Source organism: Lactuca sativa, chromosome 2 (genome assembly GCF_002870075.4).
Source record: "Lactuca sativa cultivar Salinas chromosome 2, Lsat_Salinas_v11, whole genome shotgun sequence".
In the NCBI taxonomy this organism is placed as follows: domain Eukaryota; kingdom Viridiplantae; phylum Streptophyta; class Magnoliopsida; order Asterales; family Asteraceae; genus Lactuca; species Lactuca sativa.
The window spans coordinates 170,872,650-170,890,999 of NC_056624.2; the positions used below are offsets into that span (position 1 = coordinate 170,872,650).

The 18,350-nt window shown below is 35.0% G+C and overlaps 1 protein-coding gene across 1 annotated transcript; it reads right to left on the reverse strand.

Moving 5' to 3' along the window:
- Nucleotides 1–17,380: 17,380 nt before the first annotated feature.
- Nucleotides 17,381–18,144, reverse strand: LOC111903097 (uncharacterized). Its single transcript, XM_023898883.3, has one exon. The coding sequence runs from the start codon at nt 18,052–18,054 to the stop codon at nt 17,578–17,580; it is 477 nt and encodes a 158-aa protein (XP_023754651.1). The 5' UTR covers nt 18,055–18,144; the 3' UTR covers nt 17,381–17,577.
- Nucleotides 18,145–18,350: the final 206 nt, after the last annotated feature.

Genomic DNA, 18,350 nt, shown 5'->3' on the forward strand with positions numbered 1-18,350 from the left:
CCATAAATACCGTTTTTTTTGTTAAAAAAACTTATAATTTAGGTATTTACCAATTTGCCCCTACATAAAGTTTCATAATATCTGTGATTAAATTGCCAATACAAACATTATTTTAATATATGCCTTTACATATATTTTGATCATAATGCAGTTTGCTTTGTTAATTTTAGAGTAAATATTTTTTTTTTGAGTTTTTGACCAAAATGCCCCTACATATAGTTTTTAATTTTGCCCCTACATACAGATCGACTATAATGCACTTTCTTGGTTGAAAATTAGAGGACTTAAAAGTATGCTTAAATTGCCCCATACTATAGTTTTATTTGCTTACATGATTAATAATTATAATAGGTATGACCCAAATGCCCATATTAACTGTTTTTCCTAATGATTGCTAATAACATTTTTGATCACATATCACATACATACATTTGTTTTCGTTAAAAGTTGATTGATTCAAACAATTTTTGACGATAATAGCCATACGTATGCTATTTAATTATACCCATACATACATTTTGACTATAATGCAATTTCTTGTGTAAAAATGTAGAAAATTTAAATTTTTTTTGACAAAATTGACATACGTAGTATTTTTCCGTTATAGATATAATAATTTTAATAAGTATGACCCTATATGTAGTGTGTCAATAAAACAGTTTTTTCGATTAATTGAATAACTTTCTTAGGTTTTACTGTAATACATGAATGAATATGGATCATGAGTACGTTACCATTGTTTTATTTGGGTTTTTTTGGATGATTGTTTTGTTGGGGTGTTGATATTTTGGGCCTCCTTATTTGATTTCAAAGCTAATAACAAATTTTGTTTGCAGATCACAAAAATTTGGGAGGCTGTGGAAAAGTCAATCTGAACTTGCATAAAATTCATTTAGGCCGCCTTATGGAGCTGGTAATCCTCTAATTTTTCCACACATTTGGGAATGAGAATATGGATTTATTAACCCACAAGACCACGAGGGTAATATTGTCATATCTACAATCTATTGATGCCATTTACTCCTTAAATTATGTTGTTTACATTGTTTTAGAGTATTCTAATCAGAAGAAATCGAAGATGATAATGGTACTCATACGAACGATTACCCATTGTTGCTTCTTTGTTTCTTTGTCTTTCTGTTTGATTTGAGGATGCAATATGCACATAAGTTTTGATGTTTTTTTATTTCTTTGGAATTGTATATGAGATTTTGGTTTCTTGGGCTTTAGTGATTATCTGGACATTTAATCTTGAAGATGCTCTCTTACAGGATACAAATGTTGCAAATTGTTTACACTCTACACAAGAAAATGGTTTGTTTTTTTTTTTTTGCATTACTATGATTGTATATCCAACTTTTTGTGACTTTCATATCTAGGCTTTTATTTATGAGTAATTTCTTTTCAATTTAAGGATTCAAAAATCAGTCACCAGCAAAAGCAAAAACAACCATAATACATACCAAAAATGAAAAAAATAAAACCCTGATCAAAACCGAACCCCGCGGAGCGGGGTACCCCAGCTAGTTATAACTTATAACTCTCCAACATTTTTAGGAAACATTTTTTTTTTGGTCATTTTGCCAAAAACTAAAAAAGGTTTGTCAACTTATAGTGTTTTGACACCGGATAAGTTAATTCAAACATTTTTTTAAAACTCTGGTCTGGCACCGGTATAAACTAATAAAATATAAATTAAGAAGTGTTTATCATTTTAAATAAGCTTATCAAAACAATCTCTAAGACATATTTATCACCAATTTCAGCCATTATTGTGTTGAATAAGCAACAATCAAGTAGTAATATTAGAAATAGAAAAAAGGGGACAACAAGTACACCCCGTTCCCAAGTTCATTTTAAGGAGAGAAAAGAAAAGAAATGGGTGGAAGTGAGAGGAAAATAAAAGAAATTGGTGTTTTCGAGTTTCATTAAAGGAAGGAAGTGGAAGGAAATGGAATAATCACTTTCCCTCCTAATTTTCCTTCCGATTTGAAGAAAAAGAACAAAATTATTAATTTTCCTTTCCATTTCTCTCCAACTCTGAAACACAAAAGATGAATTTCGTTTCTTTTCTTTTCTATTCTTTTATCTCATTACTTTCTTTTCTCTCTCTCTTTTTCTACAATTCGGGAATGGGGTGGTAGATAAATAGTAGGAAAGACTAGGGCGTACTAAATTGGGTCGATTGTGTTGGGCTATTTGCAAAAAGGGTGTGAAAAGAGGCGGATCTGATGGAAATCAGAATTGGTTTGGGCTACTGGATCGAAGCAGTCGGCAAACACGACGGTGATTCAAACCAGATTGCAGTTGCACACTCGACTTTCAATTCTCTGACATTTTTGTAGAAATTACAAATCAACAAATAATCAGTGAATCGGGCTTACTGTAAAATGGGATACTCCATTCCTGTAAAATGACACTATTTATTGTGAATTAGTAAAAAATTATTAAAAAAATAATACTGCAAAATATACATCGCGTAATGCAAGATTGTATTAGTACCGTCAAAATTATTCTTATCCTAAAACACATTTTTTTACCAAAATTGTTCATGTGTTCACCATAAAAAGAATATCTTAGGGTTTAAAGAGTTTTTATAAAAAAAATAGCGTGATTATGACAGAAAATGAAAAAATGACTAAAATATGGTGGATAATTTTGTAGTTATTAGTGCATTTTTTTCAATGGGCCCATTAAGAAATGTGTGACTATTACCATCTCCGAGCATAAGTGAATATTTTGGCAGTATTTAGTAAATAATTAAGATTTTTACTTTTTGATATTTTAGTCTTTTCCTCATTAATTTATTATTATTATTATTATTATTATTATTATTATTATTATTATTATTATTATTATTATTATTATTCGGTTGTGTAATGATGTGGCTCCGGGCCTGTCCTACATATTAACAGAGTTATGTAACTTCTTCTAACGATGAATTACCTAGAAACAATCACAAACTCGTGAGTTGGTTGCCCAGGAAGGGATCCCAGAACAATGCTCTGATGATTAAGTTAGTTTGAGACCTTGATATAGTTACTATAATATATCTTAAATCGAAGTGAGAGAAATAGTTCCTAGCGTACCTTGCACGGGTGCATTGAATCCCCTATTTATAACTAGAGTAGGAAGCATCCCGACCTTCTTTGCTACCGAACTGGCCCGATGTCTTGTCGCATTTATGGTTGTACACCCGAAGGTACGAATAGGAACACTCGGAAACCATTATATAGTTGTACAAGGTTCAATCAATCATTCTTGCACTGTTGTTCCTGTTTCTTTGAGTTCTTATGTACTTTACGTATTATAGAGACGTTGTCTTGTGAACGTTGCCACCCCTTCGCCTAAGTTCGGTGCTTTAGGCTTAGGTATCGAATGTGGCTTAAGGTTTTCACATAATTCAGGGGTCAAAGTCAACATCTGATCAAAGTCAAGGTCAACACTCCGAATTGACTCAACTCGTTAAGTCACCCCCTGACTCGCCGAGTTCCCTTGCTACTCAAAGTCATGACAGAACGAGTCAACTCGTCGAGTCCCTCCTCAGACTCGTCGAGTTCTGCCCTGTACAGAATCGGGACAAATCGAATCAACTCGTCGAGTCCCGATTCTGTACTCTTCATATCCAAGCTTCATGCTTCATCTACATACTGGAAATACCTTTTAAGGGTAAAGTTTCCAACTTTACCCACTAATAGTCCTTCTTAATGGGTTTAGCTAAAACCCTAGTTCTCTAGGACATAGATCTTGGTCCAAAATCCATAATAATCCAAACTAAAGCATACTAACATAGATCTAGGTCTTAGACATCATTTGAACACGTAAAGCTCCTAACTTTCCTTCCATGCATGGCCTTTTGGGCTTAAAAGGCCATAATAACACCTTAAAGCTTACGTGGAGCTTCCATGGTCATAAAGTTTGCACATTATTCCCTGAAACCCCTTCTAGACCCTAGATTTGAAAGGTAGATCACTTGGGACGTCCAAATACCAAAGAACATGCAACTTGAACCAAAAACCCAATAAAATGAAGAAGAAGAGATCAAAAAGGTTATTAAGCAAGTTTGAGACTTGCTTACCAGAAAATGATGAGGATGGAACGAAGTTGTTGGATCTATAATCTCCTCCTTGAGTCCTTAAACCTCTCTTTCTTCCACAAGCTTCAATACACAAGATTTATCTAAGAAAAAGGCTCACAAGCATTAGGGTTTCGAGATATAGGTTTTGGACAATGGAGGCTGGAAATGAGGCCAAACCCTAAGTCATAAAGTGTTTAAATAGGGTGCAAAATCCCGGATCTAGGGTTTCCCAAACCCCGTCCAACTCGTCGAGTAAATCCCCACCAGCTCATCGAGTAGGTTTCTCCACCCGAGTTCAAAAACTTATTTCTACTCGTCGACTTGACCCCTTGGACTCGATGAGTAGACTTTCAATTTGCTTATTATCTTTCCTTAATTAGCCTTCTGGTTTCCGGGTGTTACATGCCACGACACATTTTAAGTTATACCCCTAACCCGAAACTCAACACGAAAATAAATGGGTTGACAAGACACGACACATTAATTAAATCGATCGGGTAGTATGGAATGTGTTGATCCCACCTTATCTCCGTACAGACGCTATGGCCAGGTATCATTAAGTTATACTTCCATACAGACGCTATGGCCGGGTATCATTACCCAGGAGACCCTTATCTCCCTAGTCAGGGGAAGGCAGGGTGGCTTGACCCAGAAGGAGACCCAGAAAAAGACTCAGAGGAAGAACCAGAGGGTGAACATGAAGTAGAACTTGAAGATGGACCCGCCGAGCCAGTGGTGGACCACGAAGAAGAAGAGCTTGAGGACAATGGCGATGATGACTCAGATACAGAGTCTGAGGTCCCTAATCCTCCATACATGGCCAAAGTACCGACTTATCGTATCGGCCTCGATGGCTCCATGCCCCCATAGGCACACGATATTTGGAGATGGAGTCACCAGTAGGGGATACGACCACCCTAAGGTATGAACCAAGGTTTCTTCGATCTCAATCATGGAGGACTAGCTGACCGGGCCCTCCCAATCATGGTCCAACACACTCGAGACATTGGTAACCGAGCTCAGGACACCCCCATTCAGATGGACTGAATGCGGGTTACGGTGGAAAGAGCTGAGAGACAAACACATGGAGTGATCGGGGACTTCCAAGCGAGGCAGTCAGTTTGGGAGGCACGACTACGGGACATCGAGGTACAGGTGGCTCATCTCTAGGGTGCATCCACTTCATCAACACCACCACCAGATGCACCCACCTATGATTAGGATCAGCTCCGCCCCCTACTATTCGTTATGATTCTCTTTCGCGTACTAAGAAAGTATTTACTAATGAAACAATTGAGTGTCTTCTTTACTCATGTTGTTGCATGAATTCACTTATATGCACAACCGAACCCGTGAAACCGCTAGATACTTAAGGATCTCGAAGCCAAAACAACCTATATACTCTATCGCTAGACTTAATATTCGTGCCAAATCTACGATTACCTACTACCATAAATACATCGTAGGGATGTAGATGGAAACATTGTGAATCATACGACAAAACACGAAGTTTATAGAATACAACCAAAAAATACCATAGTTACCTACGATCTTACTTATCATCATGCACCAGAAAATGTCATCCCACATAAATAACAAGCACACCCATAAGACACCAATCCTGCAGATGGACTCTGCTACATTCCAAGCTGTTGTAACTGCTGCTATGGCACAACTCAACACAAACAACACTAATTTAGATGGAGATAAAGTCGACAACTCCAGCCGAAGCAACAACCACGGAAACCAACGAGTGACAACTTATCAAGGCACTCTAAAACCCAAGCTTAAGAGTAGAAAGAGAGACTCTGGGAGTAAGTGGAAGGGACAACCAACTCAAGGGTCCTCGAAGAAACAACATGTTGTTGTTGTCCATGCGGTCATGACACCTATTACATCAACACCAGCAAGACAATATGCTGGAAATCTTCCAAAATGCAACAAGTGCAATTTCAATCATAAAGGAGCCTGCCGAAAGCCGTATTGCAATAGATGCAACAAGAAAGGACACACCACCCGTTACTGCAGATCCCAACCACAATAGAACCAACAACCAAACTACAACAACAACAATAACCACAACATCAATAACACTGGGGTTAGTCACACTTGTTACATATATGGAGGGACCGGCCATTTCAGATGTCATTCTCCTAAAGCCAACAACTAGGGGCAAGAGGATCAGGAAGGATTTTGACCTTGGGTCAAGGTGAGGCAATTCAAGACCCGACTATTGTTACTGGTACGTTACCACTTAACAACACTTTCGCTTGCTTCTTATTCTATAGTGGAGCTGAGCAAAGCTTCATTAGTAACAAATTCAAACACTTACTAAAACAACAACCCCAGAAGCTAAGCGAATCCTTCACGGTGGAGATGGCTAATGGGAAAACCGAAAGAACCAAAGATGTTTATGTAGGGTGCACATTAACACTAAACAACCATTCATTTCAAATAGATTTGATGCCAATAAATATTAGGAGTTTTGATGTGATAATTGGCATGGATTGATTAAGCCCCCACCGTGCTGATATTATGTGCCACGAGGAGGTTGTTCACCTTCACCGCCCCTCTAACCAAGAAAGCCCTAATCATCTACAAAAATAAGCAAAGCGTTAATCTCCGTCTCATCTCGTGCATCAAGGCACAAAAGTGTCTGCACAAGAAGAATCTTGCTTTTCTCGTGCACATCATGGATAAACAGATAGAGAAGGTAAACATCAATGACGTTCCACGAATACCACCTGAGAGACAAGTTGAGTTCAGAATTGACCTTGTACTTGGGACAACGTCAATTGCCAAATCATCCTACAGGCAAAGTTATCAAGCCAATTAAGCGAATTTCTGGATAAGGGATTCCTCAGGGCGAGCTTCTCACCCTAGGAAGCTCCGGTATTAAAGTCAAGAGGAAATAAGGAATCCTTCAGAATGTGCATCGACTACCGAGAGTCGAACAAACTCACCTTCAAGAACTAATACCCACTATCACGAATTGACGATCTATTTGACCAGCTTCAAGGAGCTGGTTACTTCTTCAAAATAGATCTAAGATCCGGTTATCATCAACTCCGATTCCAAGAATAAGACATTCCAAAAGTTGTTTTACGAACTCGATACGACCTTTCAAATTTGTTGTGATGCCCTTTAGTCTAACGAATGCCCCCGCGGTATTCATGGACCCCACGAACCGAGTTTTTCACCCATTCCTAGTCAACTTTGTAATTATTTTTCATCGATAACATACTCGTCTGCTCTCGAAACAAGAACACACATAGTCAATACCTACAACCAACTTTGGAGGCAACGAGGTCGGAGAATACCGCGAAGGAAGCACTACGTGGGCTGGATAAAAATCTCGAAGTCAAAAGACGAAGCTTATTATTGGTGATTGTCGATAGGTTAACCAAATATGCCTATTTCTTGCCAGTAAAGGAATCATACAAGATGAAAAAGATTAACACGAATCTATATAAACAGGATTTTGGGGTTGCCAAGGATCAAACCCGGGTCTCCTGCCAACTCAACCAAGCGCCTTTCCAGTTGACCTAACATACCACACGCAAACCGATGGCCAATGTGAGGTTTCATGGGGTACCAATATCTATTATCTCAGATCGGGATAGTAGATTTACTTCACGATTTTGGCAGTCGCTCCAGAAGGCAATGGGAACACAACTAGACATGAGCATTGCTTACCACCCTCAAACCGATGGCCAAAGCGAGCAGACCATTCAAACACTTGAAGACATGCTTCGAGCCTGTGTGATCGATTCCGACAAATCATAGGATACCCACTTGCCTTTGATTGAATTCTCGTAAAACAACAACTATCACACGAGTATAAGGGTTGCTCCTTTTGAGGATCTATATGGTCGCAAATGCAGATCACCTCTCTGCTGGGCTGAGGTGGGAGACACCCAACTAGCAAAAGGGAAATCACCAGCCAACACTCTCACGGGGCCAGAAATCATTCGAGAAACGACCAAGAAGATAATCCAAATCAAAGCCTGACTTCAAGCATTACGAGACCGACAAAAGAGCTATGCTGATAAACGGCGAAAGCCTCTGGAATTCCAAGTTGGGGACCAGGTGCTATTGAAAGTCTCTCCCTGGAAAGGAATGATCCGTTTTGGGAAACGGGGAAAACTGAACCCATGGTTCATCGGACCGTTCGAGATCCTCGCCCGAATTGGTCCGGTAGCTTATAAGTTGCAGCTACCTTCAGAGCTCAACAACGTACACCTCGTGTTCCACGTCTCGAAATTGAAGAAGTGTTTATCATATGAAACTCTTGTCATTCCTCTAGAAGAAATCGAAATAAACGAGAATCTCTTGTTTGTTAAAGAACCAGTCGGAGTTATGGACCGAGAAGAGAAGCGTATGAAGCAGATCCGCATTCCGATTGTGAAGGTTCGATGGAACACTAAGCGTGGACCAGAATTCACATGGGAACGTGAAGACCAGACAAAGCAGAAGTACCCTCACTTATTTCCTCATTCATGATCCTACCTTTCGAAAGAATTTCGGGACGAAATTCCTTCTAACGGGGGGATGATGTCACAACTAGCATTTTAGATAGGAAATTCTATTCTCATGTACACATCATCTATTGTAAGGCATGTACTCTAAGAGAAAATCATACTCTATGCTCAATCAAAATCATCCATTTGAATTAAAACTCCTCAGCGAAGTCCAAAACCTAATACAATGCATCTTATATACTTAACTATGGGTTTAAAATCCCAAATATCACGGTTCAAATTTAGTATGGACTAGGATCCCTTATTGGGCCTAATGGGCTAGTAAACTTTTCATTTGACTATTTTGGGCCAAAGAACCCCATTTGGGCTCTAATTGGACCCACAACCATTTAACCATAACATTTGGGCCATGTTGGGCCTAAAAATGACTCACTTCATTATCATGGGCCTTAATGGGCCATGAACAACTTATTTGAATGTTTATGGGCCGAAAACCCATTTTTGTTCATCCTCTTGGGCTGTAAACCCATCAATGGGCCCAGTGGGCCGAAATTTCTATAGTAGACCCTATAACATTCGAATGGCCCAATAACATACTTTTTTAAATTACGAAAATGGACCATTTGGTGGCTATGATGTCATAATTTTAGTCAAAGTTTCAAATTTTTAGCATAAACGGTTTTTATTGTTTCAATTTTTGCAATTTGGCCCCTTTCATTAAATTCGTTAGAATTTCAACATCAAGGCATAGGAAATTACCATTATACCCCTATTTTATGTTTTTATTGTTTTATCATTTTATACCTTTTAGAGTAGATTGTAATTTTGGTACCTATGATTTGCATTTTTAAACTCTTCTACTGGTTTAGTACAAGTTGTGAATGATTGGTACATATTGTCCTCATATTTTCAAAATCCATTATGGTTGGTCGCTTAGTCAGTACTGCCAACAATCATCCATTAAATACATGTAAAATGACAATTATATCCTTAGGTTTTTTTTTTTTTTTTTTTTTTTTTTTTTTTTTTTTTTATAATTTTATTTCCATCATTTTTACATGTCTATTAACTTCATGGACCATTTCAGTATAAACTTTAAAAGTTGGAATATCAACCCTAACACCGTCAGTCACCATACACCCTCATTGTATTGCTCTATACTACTCTAACCTCTATTCTACCGCCAACCACCATCTCCTCCATGTCGACAGCTCCAACACTTGTCGCTTGCACCTCCTCACCCTTTTTATTGCCTTCATCCTCACTCCAACCACTACCACCTCCTTTGCCCCTCTTTACCACCTCTACCACTATCTTTGACACCTTTCTTTCTTCCGTTCATGACAGCTTCGATACTGTTAATCTTATTCTCATGCTACCACCTCTCCTTCTCCTCTCATTGTTTCTAACACCTATAGTATATTTATGTATTTCATTAAATAATAATAAACGATGAGTTATGATACAAATGGTATAAAGTGAAAAAAAAAAAAAAAAAAAGTAAAAATGGTAAACAATGAGTTAGGGGACGAATGGTAACAAATGACTAGACTCAAGAGACTAGGAATAGCTCATAGTGATGACGATGCTAAGACATTTTTCTTCACAAACATGGCACCCAATTGCAGAGAGGACAAATTATGGTTGCTTTTTCAAAAGTATAGAATCATGGCCGATGTCTATATTTCAAGGAAGTCGAGCAAGTACTTAAAGAGCTCCGGCTTATTTGTTTCATCAAGGTCATATCTATCAAGGTCATATATGTGGAGGATTTCTTTAAAAGGCATATGGATTGGGATGTACAAACATTTTAGTGATCAAAATGGGCGGATAGTTGGGCTTGAGAGAGTAGTTATTTTGCTCTACGTAGTCTGACTCCAAAGTTTTACCATGGTACGTTTTGTTTGAAGGCCCCTTGAGTTGTGATGAAAAATGAAACCGTCTTAATTTTCACGGAATATCTAAAACTAAAATAGTTTTATTCTTTAGACAGTGGAGCATTAATACATGAGTTATAAGATTTTTTTTATAAATAAAACTTGTTTAACAAACACACCTTCGTATACTTACCTATTCTTAAATCTCTCTTGCTTATTGCGACATCTAACCATTCTTAGGGACATGACATTCACCCGGTATTTACCTAATTACGTGTTTATTTTCAAAACAATATTTATGTTTCCGCAATTCGATGATATTATGGTTTGATTTAACGATATAATGAGAATGCTTGATCTCAAGAATTGATAAGATTTTACATTTCATAAAGGTTTGCACTCTCATTTTCAAAAAATGAAGTCTAAACTCGTAGAATTGACTTTATTCATTTAACTAAATTTGCGGTCTACTTCACCTTTTAGCTTCGTGGCATCCATATATTACACACTAGTGTCCTTACGTTTAAGTTAATCCTAATAATAATCGAAGCCATTTGTGACAAATTTGATAGTTTCCAAAAGGTTACCTTTATATCCATCACCGACTAATGAAGACTTTGATTTAATTAACAAAAAATGTTACTCTTCCCATTTATTGATTTATTAAATCTGTCAATTGAAACTCTTGTTTTAATTCGGAAAAATCGAGGTTCTTTCCAACTAATTAACTATTATGATGGCATGTGACTTTGACATAAAGAAAGTATAAGAAGTGATTAAGCTGCTGGGGGCAACGTGGAGTAATGTTATGGCAACTTCCTCCGATGGACAGGGAGGTAAGAGGCGACGCGGCGGCAATCATAGTAGTTTGCCGTGTTAGTGTTAATTTATTTTTAATGAATCATTAGTCGTGGAGCTGACCACCGCAACCCACGCCACCTCGCCCACTCGTTTTCGGCAATCTTTTTTTTTTCTTCAAATGCATTAAACAAATCTCAGAGTCAATTAAATTTTATATGAATTCTCATAGTATTAGTATAAGTATGCATATGGTTTTAAAAAATAAATATTTTTAATAAGATTATTGAATCCATGTCCATCCCAGAGGGTGGATGATAAAGGTGACCATCCAGGGCATAATTTTTTAAAGGGCCCAGTTTTTTTTTTTTTTATTTTTTTTTTATTTTTTTTATTTTATATGTAAATTGTTATATTTAGAAGATAACATAAGTAATTTTCTTTCAATTATTGAGTTATTATAAAAAACTTGGCGACATTTATGTATTTTAAGGACCTATTTTTTTTTCTCTCGTCCTAGGCCCATAATATATTTGGAACGACCCTGATTGAATCTAATGTATAAAGTAAACATTTTAAAATTCCATTAAAACCTCGAATTAATTATAATAAAATATGAGAAATTAAATAGTCTTCTACTTTTTGTTCCTAATATCTTTCTACCTATTTTAGATGGTGACAAGTGTCATTAAATTTAAATTAAATTTGATTGAGATTTTGAATTTGTACACTTGTCATCATCTTAAATAGGTAGGAAGAAAAATATGAACAAAAGGTAGAATGATATTTAATTTCTCATAAAATATTGTTGTTATTTAAAAAAAAAAAAAAGGAAAGAAGGTAATTTAACCAAGATTTCGAAATTTCTTACAAACTATAGTTGGTAGAGTTTCTTAACAGCGAGAGATATAGACTAAGGTGCTGTTTGTTTTTTCGAAGCAAAAATTCAAAAAGTCTGCGGACCACCTCTGCAAACCTCTGCAGCAGAAGAGGTGGACCAAACGGCTGCAGACTGTAATAAGAAGCGTGTTTGTTTTTATTAACATCTGCAGATTGCTGCATACATTAAAAAATTAAAATAAACTAAATAATAGACACTTATTTAAAAAGAAAATAAAAAAATGAAATTCTAGACACTTATTTAAAAAACAACATTAAAATTAATTAACTTATATAAATTAAATGGGAGAAAAGAATTAAAGAGATATAAATTTAATGTATTAAATGTTAAAGGGATGAAAATAGAATTTAATATATAACTAAAGGACCATAAATGTAAATTTAAATATACTTCATGGAGAAATGTAATATTAAACACGTTCAATTTTTGGAAAAAAAAAACACCGATGGTTTTTTGGGGTTGGATTTTTTTAGTTTAGGTTTGAAGGGGTGAGAAGAGGTGGGAAGAGGTATAACAAGTGCTTCCCCAAGAAGCACACAGGCAGAGGTTTTAAGCCCCGAAGACTTCCGAAAAACAAACTGTTGCGGGACAAAAAGTGATGCGCGTGTGCTGCGCCGCACATCAATAAGAGTTTTAAAGAAGTTTTTTAAGAAAAACAAACAGCACCTAAGGGATCATTATGAGCCAACTAACTACCAAAAAAGTATCAAAGGTCTTCTGGTCTAGCTGTATCAGGTGTCGTGCTTCCTGGTTGAGATCGATGGTTTAACTTCTATATAAGATATAGATGAGATTAGGAGTTATTTAGAAGTACGTTAGATTTATAGTTTAAAAACTATCAAAAAAGTATGAATCATATTTGGAATATGATAAATCGTTAGAATCTATGAAATTCCATTCTCCGTCTGACAACAAACATGTTGGATGTAAGTACTTTTTGTCATAGCCATATATTACACTTAGGTTGGAGGGAGTGGTAACATTCCTAACACCCTGCCACATTATTTTTTTATTGTCATGTTATTTTTTTGTCTGCCATCTCGCTAACACTTTGGTTGGAGGGTGTGATACCACTCTTAACACTTCTTGAACTTTTTTATTTTTTTTATTTTCGTTTTCAAACTTAATAAATTATATTTTTTAAAACTATGTGTAAGATTAAATATGACAAAATAAGTATACTTTAGGGACTTAAAATGCAAGTTTAGAAAAAAAGAGTCAAAAATGGCTTTTGACCATTGTGTTAGAACTTAGACGCGAAAAGTATTTCGGTTTCGTTTTAGTTCCCCTGTATCATCTATTAATCAGAAATAAATACATTCGTTTTCTCTTTGTCAAATCTTTTTATAATTTCCTCATAATTTGAAATCTATGTAAAGAGAAAGATTATCAGAAGTATTATTCAGATGGGCGTTTTCCATGGGCTTTGGTATGATTTTAGTTTAAAGGGAGGAAGGGGGGGGGGGGAAGGGATAAAACCCTAACGACGACGACAATGCTCAAAGAAAGGAAAAGAAATAAAAAAGCCGATCAGCTCTCTCTCTTTCTCTCTCTCTCTCTCTCTCTCTCTCTCGTGCATAATTTTCTTAGCATTTCATAGGGAGTTGTAGTACCCTTAACACTTCTTGAACTTTTTTTTTCTTTTTCAAACTTAAATAAATTATATTTTTTAAAGCTATGTCTAAGATTAAATGTGACCAACTAGCCATACTTTAGGGAATTAAGATGTAAGTTTAGAAAAAAAAAGTCGAAAATGGCTTTTGACCATTTTGTTAGAACTTAGACGCAAAGAGTATTTCAGTTTCATTTTAGTTCCTTAGTATCATCTATTCATCAGAAATAAATACATTTGTTTTTTCTTTGTCAAATCTCCTTTTAATTTCTTCATAATTTGAAATCTATTTAAAGAGAAAAGATTATTGGAAACATTAGAAGGGCATTTTCCATGGGCTTTGGTACGATTTCAGGTCAAAGGGGGGAGGGGGGATAAAACCCTAACGAAGACAGCAATGATCCAAGAAAGGAAAAGAAAAAAAGCTAATAAGCTCTCTCTCTCTCTCTCTCTCCCTCCTTGGCAAGTTCTTCTTAGCGAATTGGTAGCAATAGCAGCGGCGAGGCTTAACGCCCCCCACTTCCTTTAGTCTTAGCGAGTCATTTAGCATAACAAGGGGGTGATGTAGCGAATTGGTAGCGAGGGTAGTGTTGAAGCTTAGCGCCTCCCACTCCCTTTAGTCTTATGAGAGATGTCACATGGATGTCAAAACCACCATCTTGAATATGCAATTTAGCAAGGACATTTACAATGCAACTAGAAGAGTTTGTGAATCTAAAACATCCAAAGATTATCTCTATTGGTGAGCAGGTCACCATGGGTCACCCCAAAAAAGTAAAAAAAATAAAAATAAATTAAAAAGAAAAGAAATAGTGTGAGCGGATTGTCCCCACAAGGCCACAACCTAGCTCACCATAATTCACTATCTTTCTCTATCATTTTTTTTTATATTTCATTTATTTTATAAAAAATATAAATGTTTTATTTATTTTAAAAATAAATAAAATATATTAAAATACATCGAAGAAAATTCTCTACAAAATGAGACTGATGTTGATATACTTTTCGATGATTTTTTAAAAATAAAATAGTGGATTAAGTTGGGTTGCTAATGTGGATAAAAGTTCATCTTTAGTTAGGTTGGGTATATGAAAGATAGAGAAAATAGTTTTTTTTAATAGATATTTCAGTTGGATTAAATTGCCAATGAGGGTAGTCTAACATTGTTTAATAGAGAACCATTATTAACAATAGGAACCAGGGGACCAATCATGTTGGAAATCATAATGATCAATGACCAAGGGAATGAATGTACATTTGTACATTGAATACACATATACCATATTAGACCATAAAACTCATCTCTTTACCAAAAGCCGACCTCTTTTTTTCGTTTAATTTTTTTAGCCAAGTTTTTTATCAAAAAAAAAAAATGAATATGCAATTGTTCATGATTTTTGTCATCTTTCCATAAGGATCCATATTGATATATAAAATTTTAAAAACACAATTCTTTTTGCTGATTTTTTCAGTATTTAAGTTTATTTTTATCAAAAAAAACAAATAATCATACCATAATTTTCAATTTTTTATCATCTATTAATAAACATCATCATCAATAAAAGAAAACTCAATCAGTTCAGATTCATATTATGAATCTAAACTGTAAACATTTCAGTTTAAACATTAAAAATACATCAAAAGAAAATAAAGTATAATATGATAACAAAATATATTTTTAGATAAATAAAAGCACATTAAAAAACTTCATAATATTTACCATTTGTTTTTATTCAAAGAAATCTAAATAGATGTGAAAAAAAAACACCAAAGTTTGTTATTCAAAATGATTTATTTTTATGTGTTTTTATTTAATTCATCCGGTTCTATCGGGTTTTTGTAAGAATCGCCGATTTATTCCAGTTCAGAAATAAACATAAAACTGGTGCTAGTCTAGTTCTCGGTCCAACCGGGTTGACTATCCGGTTCAAACCGATTTTTAAAACATTTAGTTGTAAGTAGATATTAAAAACTCTTTTTATAAATTGTTTTCTAATCCACTAACACCAACAAATCAACAGTATCTATTATGAATGCAATGTTAATGCTTAAACGCATAAAACACATCCACATGCCTCATTTTCCAAATTTTCCATTACAAAAACGCAAACCCTCTTTTAAAAAAAGGGCTTTCTAACAACTTTATTGTTTAGAGTAGCACAAAGAATCCACACTTTTAGACTTTTAGTATTATCTCATTACGATCGACTTTCTCTTTCTAGAAAATATTTGTTATTACTCGAATGAGGAAGGAGAAACACAAAAAAGCATGTATACACTTTTACAAGTGGATATCCACTAATCAGGTTGTTCACATCCCTACAGAAGATGTGGACAAGCTTTGTGGATACACCAATACACCAATACACCATTACAGACTTAACTTCCACTCTCTTCATATCCGCCACATAACTTCTGTGGATCACCCTTCGGGACACACCATGACATACATATCTATGGGACCCAATTTTGAAGATTGCTGTTTGGAGAATGCCCAGTGGTCCAATAACTCATTTTAATTTACTCGAAACACTCATAATAATTTGCTCAACTTTAAGACTTCAATCAACACATAAATATATATTATCCAGGGCATCTCAAACTCGAGTGTAGTATTTGTAAACTTTTTTCATCTCAACACTACTTTTTATATCAACTTTATCTAGTGTTCATGTTATTTTTGGTGTAAACTTTCTTCAACATAACAATATTTTTCCTTATCAAATTTAATGTTACTAATAATACTATACCAAACTTTTTTAAAATGAGTCTTCATAGGAACCCGACCCTATATATATATATATATATATATATATATATATATATATATATATATATATATATATATATATATATATATATATTTTTTGATATAAAAATATTGTCAAAGTTGGAGATAAATTATTACCCGCATTACTTTTTTACATATTCTTTATAAAAAAAATTATGATGAGTGGAGGTGGTCTTAGCATTAGCCATTTGGGAATGAGGTGAAAATAAGATTTAGATGTTAGAAATATTGGAAAATTTATCTAAATACAAATTTTATCCAACTAAGTTAATTCAACACAACAAGTAAAAGTTTTCAATTCAGTTTTTAAAAGCCTTCAACTTTTAAGAAAAACTTGAAGAAAATAAATATGTTCGACTGTAAAATATGTTCCACGGTAAGAGCTTCAACATCAAAAAACTATTTCAGATAGAGTTTAATACAAATTGTCTTAATTACTTTTTTTCAAAAATCAATGACAAGTTTTAGATAGATTATTTTATGTAATTATGTTTTTAATTATTTTTGCCAAATACTGGTATACAAATTAAATATACAATCCAACTATAAGTTAGTTTTATCGAATTCATTCGATCATTATTATTTATTTATTTATTTTGCAAATTAGGATCCATTTTTTCACATTCACTTTTTTTTGAACTGGCAAATGGATATTTCAAATATATAAGATTAAATGACAACTGGATTTCATTAAAGCCATGTGTATAGCCATATGATTAACTTTTGTACATCTAAAATGAGATTAAAAACGAAACACATTCCTGTGTCACTAATATATCTCGGGTTCACTACTATCTGTATAAAGTTAAATGATTTGACCATTTATATAAACAAGAGAGAACTTTAAAAAATAACACTCTTTTATATATTCTGCAACTTTAAAAAATCAATTGTTACATATGAAAGAGTAATAAAGAATTGCAATTCCCTTATTGCTTTTGCAAAAAAGAATATATAAAAAAACATTTTCTATCTATACGTATATAAAATTTTAGAAAAATAAAAAATCCAAGAGAAGACCCTTCGGGCAATAAAACAATCATCTTGAACAAATCGGTTCTTCAGCAATAGTCTCCAACAATGGCTTCTTCGATCTACACATCGTAATCATATGCTTAAACTCCGGCGAAGATAACTCCTCAATCTCATCCAAGCTCAGCCTCGGCGGCGTAGGTGCATTTTCCGGCAGAATCCTCACAGTTCCTATTTTATTAGCACCAGATTTAGCAGCAAGAAAAAGAAACGCCAAATCAGCGGTGGCGACGACTGAATTCAGCCTGTTCATCGGAAACACGACGTAAACGGAAGACATCTCAAGGTCTTCGTCGGCATTTAGGGCGGAGAACCGAGCTCCGATCTTGAGCGATTTTGAGTTCACCAGAAAAGTGCTCGGCGATTCCAACATGAGTTCTGCAGCTTTAATTGGTTGCTGGAGTTTGCGGATTTCCCCATTGGTGTAAATTACCTTTGTGCTCTTTGAGTGTTTGGTTAATGTGCAGGAAACGTAGTTGCCCATGACGACGGCGAATGCGACGGCGGCGGCGGTTTAAGATTTAATGGGTGGATTGGCATTTGGGAAGATGGAAATGCAATTTGAGGATAGGGAGGGAATTAATGGGGTATATATGGAGATAGAATGTTTGACAAAATTAATTAAAAAATGAATTAATTTTGAATTAAGAATTTGAAATTAATAAAATAATAGAAGGTGACAGTTGGAATGAATGGTGTTGACAATGAGAATCCCGCGTTTTTTAAATAAAGTAAAACTGTCGACCTGGATACGGTGCTATTGGTGTGGTACAACAAATA

Excerpts from the sequence above, each read along its gene's own strand:
- LOC111903097 (XM_023898883.3), bottom strand. The coding sequence starts at position 18,054 with ATGGGCAACTACGTTTCCTGCACATTAACCAAACACTCAAAGAGCACA.